Source organism: Pteropus alecto, unplaced genomic scaffold (genome assembly GCF_000325575.1).
Source record: "Pteropus alecto unplaced genomic scaffold, ASM32557v1 scaffold23, whole genome shotgun sequence".
In the NCBI taxonomy this organism is placed as follows: Eukaryota; Metazoa; Chordata; class Mammalia; order Chiroptera; family Pteropodidae; genus Pteropus; species Pteropus alecto.
In genome coordinates, this window is record NW_006435837.1 from 8,282,151 (window position 1) to 8,294,222 (window position 12,072).

At 42.8% G+C, this 12,072-nt stretch overlaps 1 protein-coding gene across 6 annotated transcripts; it reads right to left on the minus strand.

Annotated features, from left to right (window-relative positions):
• Window positions 1-655: 655 nt before the first annotated feature.
• Window positions 656-8,555, minus strand: TCEANC (transcription elongation factor A N-terminal and central domain containing). Of its 6 annotated transcripts, none has more exons than XM_015589150.2 (3): window positions 8,432-8,554; window positions 6,428-6,555; window positions 656-1,754 (listed from the first exon to the last, which is right to left on the minus strand). In XM_015589150.2, exons 2-3 carry the CDS (start codon window positions 6,471-6,473, stop codon window positions 688-690), a joined length of 1,113 nt encoding a protein of 370 aa, XP_015444636.1. In that variant the 5' UTR covers window positions 6,474-6,555; window positions 8,432-8,554; the 3' UTR covers window positions 656-687. The 6 variants fall into 6 exon arrangements, with proteins under 6 accessions (XP_015444636.1, XP_015444639.1, XP_024902354.1 ...); XM_015589153.2 differs by lacking the exon at window positions 6,428-6,555 and adding an exon at window positions 1,849-1,862 and having other exon boundaries at window positions 8,432-8,540; XM_025046586.1 differs by lacking the exon at window positions 8,432-8,554 and adding an exon at window positions 1,849-1,862 and having other exon boundaries at window positions 6,428-6,556.
• Window positions 8,556-12,072: the final 3,517 nt, after the last annotated feature.

The following is a 12,072-nucleotide window of genomic DNA, read 5'->3' on the forward strand; positions in this document are numbered from 1 at the left end:
TATAGTTGTGTAGCATGGGCAAGTCAAGGCACCTCTGTGGACCTATTTTGTCATCTGTAAAGTATACAAAACAGTGTTTTCTCAGAACTGTGGAAAGGATCAAGTGAGAGCCTAGCTACGAACAGTTTTCATTTCTGCATCCTAAAATAACTTGAGGAACTAAAAAAGAAACGTGGATGCCTGGGCTGCAGCCCACAAATTGAGACGTAATTGTTCTAGGGTGAGCCCTCCGCATCAGTGGGGTTTCAAAGCTCCCCAAATGATTCTAATATGCAGCCACTGCTGAGAACCACAGGCCTATTGCTAAAGCAGCGCGTCTCAAACTACCTTGGATAGGCTCACCGGGCGGGGACCCCGCCAACGTGCAGATTCGGATTCAGTAGCTTGGAGCCTAAGAGTCTGCATTTCTAATAGACTCCTAGTTTATGCTGAGCCGTTCTCAGCCAGACTCGGAGTATAACGAAGCATTAAGTAGCCACAAAGCACAATGCAAACAGTCAACCGCTCTCTCTCCCCAAAGCATCAAGTTTTAGTGATAGTGGTTGTGAGCGTCAGCCAACGACTGTCTTTCTTTCTTTTTAGGATTAGGAATAGTGTGTATAAGATTTTAAAAACAGGCATAAAAGGGTGGTGCAAATAAAAGCTATCACTCTTATTATCAGCTGTTAAGAGAATATTTATTTATAATCACAGGCACACCCACTTGCTATGATACCACTGCTCCCCGCATTCGTTACAGATGACATATGTCATCATTTCTTCATCCGGGTTTGAATTCCGTACCCAGCTTGGAAGGAAAAGCGTTCCTCTGGCAATGACAGTGACCTTGCAATTGAACTTCTCACAGCGTCTGCATTTTATTTTCTTTGTCTGCGTCCCCTCGATCGCTTGGGGAAGGTAATGTTCCCGTATGCTAGACTCTGCGTAGGAGGCTCTCAGCTGCTTCAGCTCGTTGCTTGCCATTTCCATGACAGTCATTTCAGCAAATTCTCTTGGAGACATGGTCCCAGAGAGCAAGTTTTGCTGTAAGTGAGAATTTTTGGGGTTCTTCAGATTGGCAACTTTGCTTCTGATACAAGCTTTGTATTTTTTCAGGTTCTTTGAATAAAGGGTAAAAATGTGCCCTTCGATTTCTCTTGCAAGGCTGTGCCACAAATCGGCCTGGGGCTGATCTGTGGAAGAACTAGTTAAAGCTTCACGAAGAATCTCTGTGCATTTAGTTCTCACGGGCACTGCAGGATCCAGCAACTCACTTGACCTCTTGTCAGTGGATTTGGGGTCACCACCGCTGACATGCTCTTCCTTAGGTTCCACTTGACTAGGGCCACTTTCAGGCGCAATCATTTCTGTGGCTTTTGCTGTAACATCTTGGGACAATAGCCGAGAATTAGGGCTGGAACTGTCCGATATCTTCTCCTGACCTGCGTCAGGAGAAAATCCCGAATTTTCTTCATTTCCACCTGTAGGGGATAATTCAGGGCTGTCCCTTGGTTTGAAGTGAGGATCCTTATAAAGAGCTTTCCATTCCAACAGCAAACACTTGGCTTTCTTTTTCAAAGCCACTGTGGGACAGCTTTTGAGGACTCTGTACACAGCCCTGATGACGTCTGTCTGCTGGAGATGCTCCTTCGTCACATGAAGAGTTTCTAGCTCAGTTAGATGGTTGCCAAGATCCTCAAAGTTCCTTTCAGACATCAGTTGCTCAATAAGGGAAGCTCTGGCAGCTATCTGGGGCTTGTCAGACATTTTTACAGCTGCAAGGAAAAGAAAACAGAGGTGTCCATTTTCTTACGCTTGCTTTTGCCAGTCACGGCTTCCTGACAGCAGCACAGCACTTCCTGCAGTTACCTAGGTGGTGTTTTCTGTAAGAGAAAGGTAATAAAAATGGGTGCGACATGTTAGGAAATGGGATCTGCAGTGCGGTATGTGGCTTAGTCTCAAAAGTCTGATTCTCAGTAGTTAAAAAAAGCAGCACTGCAAACAGCTTCTGCATTAACAGCTGCTTTAAAGAAGTCTGCTGGAAGATCTGCTACAGCTTTTTCCATCTCTAGTTTCACACATCGATGATCTCTCCAGATCAAGATTCGTCAGTTCCTTTGGATGGAATTTGGTGGTCATGTTGGGGACGAAATCACGCCGGTGTCAGCATCAATGAGGCCAGGCTGTGCAAGGCTGGACTACTTCCCCGCCTCCCCATACTCACCTACGTATCGGAACCACTTGCTGATTTTACAGTCTTTAAGTGGTACTTTTCTGAATCTAAAGGAATGAGAAACAGGGCACATAGAGGATGCTGTTTAGACATCCCGGGAATCTGAAGAAATCATGACCTAGCACAGAGTGGGAGGCAGTGGGAGCCAGGTGCTGACACCTCAGTCTTCTGAGCAATGGGGGGGTAAAGGTTCAGACTGAGCGAGCCAGAGGATTTATAACTTTAGACTAACTGGTCCCCAGGCCAGAGTTTGGTTCTGTTAATTGTTTTCTTTTTTTAACTTCTAGGTGTAAAAAAATGTTGCTCGATGATTACGTTGGTGTGAATCTCATCCTGGGCAGGCAAATGTTTATCTAACCAGATTATTTTTCTCTCCACGTAATGCACATAATCTTGCCTACCTGATACCCATGGATCTGTATCTGCCCAACTGGCCTAAATGAGAACATAAGCAGATTGATTGCAGGGACTCTGTCTTTTAAAAAAACCACAGACTCCCACTTTATAGCACTTTATAACCATCAGTGAACATACACAGGCTAATAGCACTAAAGCAGCTACAAAGAATGAATGCAGTCTTCCTAGAAACCATCTGAAACGTGCTATAAAATGTACGTCCTTTTAGTTAGCAATTCTACTTCTATAAGTTTACTTTAAGGAAATGAGAGATGTGGCTGTGTATATAAGAATGTTCTGCAAACTGAGAAGAAACTAGAAGGTCCCAAATGGTTAAACTTGCACACGGATGTTAATAGCAGTATTATTCATAATAGACAAAAGGTGGAAACAACCTAAATGTCCATCAACTAATGAATAAACTAAATGTAATATATCCATATAATGGAATGTTATTTGGCAATAAAAAGAAATGAAATTCTGGTACACGCTGTAACATGGATGAGCCCTGAAAACACTAGGCTAAGTTAAAGACACAGACCACACATTGTATGATTCCACTCATATGAAATGTACAGAATAGGCAAATCTGGAGAGACACAACGTAAACTGGTGGTTAGCTAGGGCTGGGGATCGGAGTGGGGAGAGACCAGAGAAGTGGAATGAAAAGGGGAGTGGCTGATAACGGATACAGTTTTTCTTGGGTGAGGTGAAAAATCTCTAAAGTTGATTGTGGTGAGGAGTTACACAGCTGTCAATATACTAAAAACCACAGAAGTGTACACTTTAACTCGGTGAACTGTATGGTATGTAAATTATAGCTGAATAAAGTTGTTATTTAAAAACAACACAGAATCTGATCTAAATTTTATTTAAAGATCACATGTGAAGAGAAAAGGCCTAAGATAGAAACAAAAAATTTTAGGCAGTGTCATTTTCTGAATGGAAAGATTTTAGGTGATTTTTGTTCGTTCTTTTACTTTTCTGTATTTTCTATGATGAACATGTATTATTTTCACAATCAGAAAAGTTATTAGTCTAATATAATTTCACGATAACGCTATACATTTAAGATGTGTGCCTACTTAAAAATGGCATGGTAAATGGATCAGTGATCTTCTGGAATCAGAATATGGGAAAGAAAGGTGCGCCCTCACCTGAGGTTTTGCCTTCAGGTCAGCATGTGCGATTTCCTCAGAAGTCTATTGCTGAATCTCAAATAGATGACTCTCCCTTCAAAATCTATCACCGAATATGAAGAATTAAGTACTCTTGGCCACGGTGTCGCCCTGCTGGGACAGATCCAGATGACCAAGATTCCGAGTCTGACTTTTTTACGTCCAGGTGGAGCTGTACACAACCTAGGCGGCCTTTTATATATTTATTAATATATAGAGTCACTTAGCGGATCATCAATTCAGGATCTTAAGTGATTATTTTTCTAATGATCAAGATTCAGTACTTTCAAGATCATTGTTTCTCCTTTTTAAGTGCCACTTTTAAAGACTGAAAACCATAAAAGAGGCCTTCCTAAGAATCAAAGGCTTAGTAAACAAAGAATAGGCAAGATAATACGGAAGGAAAAAAAATGCACATCCTCAATCGCTAGACACTCTTTTCACAACTGTCTCCTGAGACTGTGGGGGTCTGGAGGAAGTGAAGCAGCCACGTCACCATGATGAGGTCTCCAACTGTCCCCCACGTGCTGGACCGTTTCCTAACACAGAAGCAATAGTCACGCAGCCTGCATTCTATAGTCATTCTATATGCATCACTACCAGAGAACCCACGGTTGAAGTTTGCTGGACTCAGTGAGGTGGTTAATGAGGGCCGGGTCTAGCGTGCCTGTAAGGAGCTTAGGCAATATTTAACTCAGGTCGGAATTTCTCCACGAAGGCTCAGTCTCAAGGAGATCCTGAAGGGGACTTGAACTGGAGTTTTAGGGCCTCAGTGCCATGAGGGCAGCCATCTATCATACCAGCAAAACCTGTTCTTTGCTCACGTAAATGTACACAAATGAATGTATTCATGTGTAAGCACTCTGCTCTTCACTTTGTCTCTATTTGCCTCTCCTCCATATTTACTTATTTGTAATTTTTAATCGTGGTAAACTACACATGCCATAAAATTACCATCTCGACGCTTTTTAAGTGTATGGTTCAGGAGTGTTAAGCACATTCAGAATTGTGCAATCAACCTCCAGAAATCTTTCTATCTTGCAAAACAAACTTTGTCCCCATTACACACTAACTTCCCATTCCTTTCTCCCCCCAGCCCCCTGTCAAACACCATTCTACTTTCTATTTCTATGAATTTGACTACTTTAGATACCTCATATAATTGGAATCATACAGTATTTGTCTTATGACTGGCTTATTTCACTTAGCCTGATGTCCACAAGTTTCATCCATGTGTAGCATGTGTCGGGATTTCCTCCCTTGTTAAGGCTAAATGATATTCCATCACATGAAGAGATCACATGTTGCTTATCCATTCATCCGTTGATGGACACCTGGGTGGCTTCCACCTTTTGGGTCTTGTGAATAATACTGCTATGAACATGGGGGTAAAAAATATCTTTTTGAGACCCTACGTTCAATTCTTTTGGGTATATAGCCAGAAGTGGGACTGCTGGATTATATGAGAATTCTATTAATTTTTTGAGGATCTGCCATACTGCTTTCCATTCTCCTCCACATTTTTAACAGTATTTCAATCCTGTTAAACTTTCTATTCCCCCTTTGGGATAATCATGAGGATATAAAGCATTTATTCCCCTAGGAGGGTATAGTGTGGAAGCAACTGGGCTACAAAATTTTGAAAACTGCTATAAAAAGACAAAGTAAGCTGTCTGTCCAGTTTAGGGTTCTATATAGTTCATTCAATGAATATTTACTGTATTTAGTACATGATAGATGCTGAGCCTTAAAGAGATACTCTCGGCCTGAAGGAGCTGCCAGCCCAGTGGAAGGAATACAGAGAAGAAACCAGCCGATTACACTCCACGAGGACAGACACTGGCCACTAGGTGACACACACCGGAGGAGTACTGAAACCGAATCTGGGTTTGCCATCATCTGGCCAGCTCCAATTGTTTCTTCACCGCCTTCACTCTGATTCACAGTGCTCTGTCAGAGAGGTCACCCTCTGGTACAGATCTTAGCAAGATAGTTCCTCACTTTCCCACTTAAAGCTCTTCAGAGGGTCCCCTTTGCTCTCAAGATAAAGCAAGGTCCTTGGCCAGGTGATGAAAACCCCACTTCCAGCCTCCTCCATGACCCAGCTGAACCACCGACAGGCACTGCCCATTTCACCGCTGTGGGCCTTTGCTCCAGCAGCTCCCTGAGCCCGGCCTATCACTCGCCATGACTGGTTCTCAACCTTGACTGCAAATCCAAATCATCTGGAGAAATTAAGCAGCCAAAACAAAAACAAACAATGCCAGGCCCTTGTTTGACAGAATGATATCAGAATGAATTAGCATCCCTGAAGGCAGGCCTGGGTATTTTTACCTCTTCAGGTGCACCTGGTTCAAACCAGAGCTGTCACCACTGTACAGGCGCGACTCCCTTCCTGCAGCAGGACCATCTCAGTTACACTGCTAGCAGCCCAAAGACAGCCCCTGTCCTGCTCCTAGACTGTGCACAGAACCCCTCTGAATTCAGATTTTGCCATATAAGCCCCATTAAATCAGGAAATATTAAAAACACCTGCTGTGCACAACCCACCTGAGAACCTTCTCTACAGATTACAACTTGTGACAGCCATGTTTTAAGCATCATGATGCACCCAATTCCGCATATTCATCCCCTCATTTACCTCTTAACAGCAGAAGGCAATGCACATTTATGGAGCAACTCTCCATGCCATACGCACTCACATCATCTCCATCCTCACAAGAAACAGGACAGGTGTACAGTGTATTTCCATCTTACAGATGAGGACATCTGTTAAAAACATCGAGTATTTGCACATTGTTTTTTCATGACGCATACCACATCAAATTTTAATTGTCTGTCTTCCCCACAAGACCATAAAGATGTCATTTGTTTCATTCACTGGTACACACTTGGCAAACACCTGGCCAGTGCTCGCTATTTCTCAACAAATATTTTTTGTTAAATGAGTGAAGAGCATCCAGGATGCTCTTTATTCTCTGCTTGTGAGGCTCATTCTTTTCATTACTGATCACCTTGCTTGCATGCACTGCACCTAAGCTCAGGGCTCTTCAGCTTCTTCCACAAGAGACCAACCTCATCTCAAGTCTAGTTTAATAAAAATCGTTAAAAAAATTCTAGTTCAAAGAAAAAAGCATGGTGCCTACTGTTGGCTAATCAAGTGAGCTGCAGGAGTCAAGCCATTTAGGGATAAGGACGGTCAAGAAGGTAGTTCCAGAAGTAAGGAGTATTGAGCACGTTGGGTGAGTTTCATAACCATTTTGTGCCTCAATGTCCTCATCTACAAACTGGGGGAAATCCCACATCCTAGGATTAATGAGAATTAAATGAGATAGTCCTTAGAAGTATGCCTCTCAGAGTTAGCCCGACAATTACACAGGACTACAATGAAAAGGTTTACACATGTCTTCCATACTAGGCATTGTTCTAGAACAGGGAGTTGGCAAACTTGTTCTGAAAAACGCTGGAGAGTAAATATTTTAGGCTTTGCAGGCCATCCAATCTCTGTATGGACCACTCGACTCTGCTGCTCTTATGGCAGGAACAGCAGCCATAGACAATACATAAATGAATAGTGTGGCTTTGCTCCAATAAATCTTTTTTTCAAAGACAGGCAAGCTGGATTCAGCTGCAGGCCATAGTTTGCTGATCTCTTTCTAGAAATATTGCATTAGAAATAGTCAAGCCACAGATAGAATTTAAAATTGTCTAGTAACCATGTTAAAAAACAAACACATGGCATTAATAATATACTTTATTTAACCCAGTGTTTCCAAAATACTGCATTTCAACGTTATCACTATAAACAAATTACTGAGTTATTTTATATTCTTTTGCACACTAATCCTCCAAAATTCGCTTTTTTACACTTACTGCAGAACTCAGTTCGGACTAAGCACATTTCAAATGCTCAATATCCTTATGTAGCTAGTGACTACCATATGGGAGAACAGTTCCAGAGCATATGCTAATATAATGCTTAGATTTGCACCTGGTAATAGCTTCTGAATACATATCAGAAAGAGTTTATACAGGGCCAGCAAGAGTAGGTCCTAAATATGTTGATCGACTGCATATAAAAGCTTGTAAATATTAACTAATACTACAGTATAGGCAAGGTGCACACATCTGGCTTAAATCCCAGAGAGGAAATATCAAAGAAAAATTTCCAAAAGCTGCTAACAAATCGGCAGCAACCTAGATCTGTTTAGAGCTTTAGATCTAAAGAGAAATTTTAAGTTTCTAGCCGTAACACACAGACATCTCTCCAGCTACACAAGAACCCCTTCCTCTACGGAGAGAAGTGGTGCCAAATGTTGACAGGGGCGTCGCAGTTTAAGAACAGCCACTCAGTACTGCGCTAGGGCCCTCCCGTTATGACGCTCCCTAGCGGAGGTACAGCGAGGGGAAGAGACCAGCTGTGGCCCAGGTTCGGGTTCCAGTCGGTGGGTGGACAGATAGGTACAGACTGACAGCCCGGCACCCAACACAAGGCAGCGGCGGCCGGAGGGATCTGCCCGCCCCGGAGACCTCGTCTGGAGGAGAGGAGGCGACGGCACATTCGGGCCCTCCCGGCCCAGGGCGCTCCGAGATTCTCCCCGAGCAGGGATGGGCAGGGACCCCGGCGGACCCGCGCGTGGCTCACCGAGAAGCGCAGAAGCCCGGGAGTCCTCGGTGACCCTCGCGCCGAGGGAGGACTTCCGGTCCGCGGGGCGGGACAGCGAAGGCTCAACCAACCCACCCCGCAGACTAAAGAACGCGGCCGGACCCTGCGCATGCGTGCTAGGGAAATGGCGCCTGCGCAGCGCGACCAGCGTCCGTGCCGTCGCCTCTCCTCTGCTGGGTGTAGGAGATCCTATGGTCCTGGGCTGACAGTTCAGCCTCCATGCTGTAGGGAGGAGGCAAGAGAAGTAAACTGTTAAATCAAGCTATAATTGTTAAAAGAGAAGCAGCAATTCAGTTTTAAAACCTGTTCGACTTCTGCAGGTCCATCCTGGATATAACCTAAGGGACTTTACTTTCAAAACGTTATTGCTGTAAGATTCTTTCTGTCACAAGACCAAAGAGAAACAACTAAAAATCTAATTTATTGAATAGCCGGAGCACCGCAGGTTGTATGTAAGAATAATTTTTTTTTCTCTTTCCATTGCCTTGAAACAAACTTTATAGATTCTTTCCCCTCCCTTTGCTTCTTCCAGGGCTGGAGCTTGAGGCTTCAGCGAATCCCACAGATTTTCCACATAATTTGAAATTTAAAGATATAATCTTATTTTTAGGTTGTGAAAAAGTTTGTTCTAATCTAATATAAAAAATTCATCCAATGCAAAGACCTGATTTTCCCTCAGTTCACATGTGGTCAATAACAATATAGAACAACAAAGGGAAAGACATAGATTAATTTATTCATTCACTTTACTGCATTCTTTCTCTACTTTCTACACTTTTCTGGTGAGGGCAGGAACAGGAGAGAGTGGTAAAAAGAAATAATAAGGAGTTATTAACTTAAGCATTTATTTGATTAGTATTGTCGGTTGAATGACAGTTCTCCCTTGCCTGCCACCACCAAAGATAAATATGTACACTTCCAGAACCTGTGAATGTGACCATATTTTGGAGGAAAAACAAAAAAAAGTCTTTAAGGTATTATTAATAATCTTCAGATGAAATCATCCTGGATTACCCAGGTGGGCCCTAAATCCATTGACAAGTGCCTAATGATTCTAAAGAGACATGTAAGACATTGAAAAGGAGAAGAAAAAACAGACGAAGTCCACATGAAGACAAAGATGGACATTGCAGTTATGCAGCCCCAAGCCAAGAAACTGCTAGAGGCACCTGAAGCTCCAAGAAGCTAGAATTGATTTTTCTCTAGAACATTTGGAGATATTATTGTCCTGGCGAACCTTTGAGGTTAGACTTCTGGCTCCGTTTTTTTAAGCCATCCAAATATGGCAGCCACAGGATACTAATACAATTAAACATTTTGTTATCTGATATTGGAGTTCTCAGTGTGCTAATGTCCAAATACTGCTTCTGTTCTTTCTATGGGCTCACTTTGGGATTTTTTTGGAGACCCCTTCTCACCCATTCTCTGGTTCAAATTATCCACTGTCTGGTAGACCACTAGCTCTCGTGTTTTTTTTTGCAGCACCTCCCACCCAGCCTTTTTTTGTTGGGTCACCTCACCTGCAGCAAGCCTCTTGGGCAGGGTTCTTCCAAAAAAAACCCAAGCCAAGCTATTTGCTCGATGCTCACTGAGTCCATGGGAAAACCCCAACAGTTTCCTCTCCCCGACAACTAAGCCCTGGAAGCTGAAGTTATTCCCTCCGCAGCCACTCTCTTTGCTGTCATAGGTTGTCTTAGGCAGCCCCAGCTGGCTTCTTACCTGTTGAATTTTTGGGGGATAGTCAAGCATCATTTCATGTGCTCTTCCATTACAGGGGAACCTGTCAGTTTCTCTGAGGGGTTCTTTCAAAGTCCCCTCCATTTGTAGGGGGAAGCTAGCAATGCTTTTTCACTCTTGCCTTCTCTTGTACATAAACTGAAGAGGGCTGAGGGCCATGGATGGCAGAAGTAGTTTGGGCTCCCCACTTGGCCCTGTGTAGCATGTCTCTCTAGAATCAGTGGGCACTTAACTAACAGAGTGCTCAGCTTCGGGGCCTTGGGCAAAACTCCATGTCTGGAAGAGTCCATTTAACATCCTCTTGTACCTGTAGTCATCGTTAGGTCATTCCCATACCTCTTCTTCTCCTTTCCTTCACCATTAGTCCATTTTGTCATTTCTCTAAAATGTGAGTTATTCCACCATAGATTTATGGCAATAGTTTAGCAGACAAACGAAGGACTACAAAGTCTGGCTTTAATCACTCTTTGGTGCAGATCATAGAATGGAAATTCAGAGGCAATGAAACAATATTTATACCACTTGGTTACTCGGGATGCTTCAAAATTCCATTTAGTTAGAAAAATATTTTTAAAAATACAAAAATAAATGGGATGGAAGGATGCCAACTCTATTCAAAGACCTCTGCCTGCCTACTCAATTGCCATTTGTATTGCGGCTAAAAAATCTGAGCTGAAGCCCACCACTGGGATTTCATTCTGCCAGAGTGTCTGCTTACCAGGAGAAATAGTCTGCCAGTGATCCTCATGTGTGGACTGCACCATGCAGTGCCTCACTTCATTTTGGTTCTTGGATTTTTCTTTTAAAGGATTGTTTTGTAACAGCAGTTCATCAGAGTGGCAAGACATAAGCATTGAACTAAAAATCATCGATCCATTTGGCTTCCTTGTCTTTTGTTGTTGCATCATGTAGCCTCAAGGCTCATTCTCATGGACTGACACTGTATACACCATCCACAGCCCTCGTTGCATGATATAGCCTGGGCATGCTGCCAGAAGGGATCGTTCATCAAAAATGACAATAAAAAGGATAACCATGTTCACTTCTAGGTCTTCGGGGAGAGAAACATTTGGCCAGAAGTGTACTGTTCTGGTTTACGTTGCCCACGAGAACTATTTTTCTACTTCGACCTCTCATTTCTCCCCCTATAACAACCTAACACATTGTACTTGCTGCATCACTTGGCTCATGTAGTTTTTTAGTTGTCCTTCACATCCAACCTGACCCAACACCACCTAAGTTTCTAGTTGCTGAAGAGAATGAAGGCATCAACTTCTTTGAGTAAATAATTTATTTATTTTTTTAATGAATTAATTTTTTATGGTGACATTAACAAAATCCAATGTTTTAGCTGTGTATTTTAATAGTAAGTCATATATATATTTACACTGTATATTCACATATCATAGTTAGATTTCTTTCTGTCACCACGTATTTGACCACCCTTACACCATCTACCTCCTCTGAACTCCCTCCCTTTACCCTCTGGTAATCACTAGTTTATTGTCCATGTCCATGAGTAAAAGTAAATCCTTTAGATTGGTTTGTTGGCTGGGACAATTACATGAACTTAATCCCAGCTTTTATGTCATGGGTTCCATGTGGTGGATATAGGTGGGTTTGGGCCACCAGCTTTCAGCCCACTTTCTGAACAGCCAATCAGGTGCTTCAATCTACCCTAACCAGGTGGAATCTATGTGACCCAAACTGGGCTGATTGCACAACCCTCCCCAGAATGTAAATTTCGAGCAGAGTAATGTGGAGATCAACATGGTGAGAAATCATTCTGGCAGTGCTGGCATCCTAATCAGCAATGCCTTTTTTCCATAGCTCTTCTTCTAGCCATACAGTTCATTTCTGAGGCTGGATCACTGTCTTTCCAC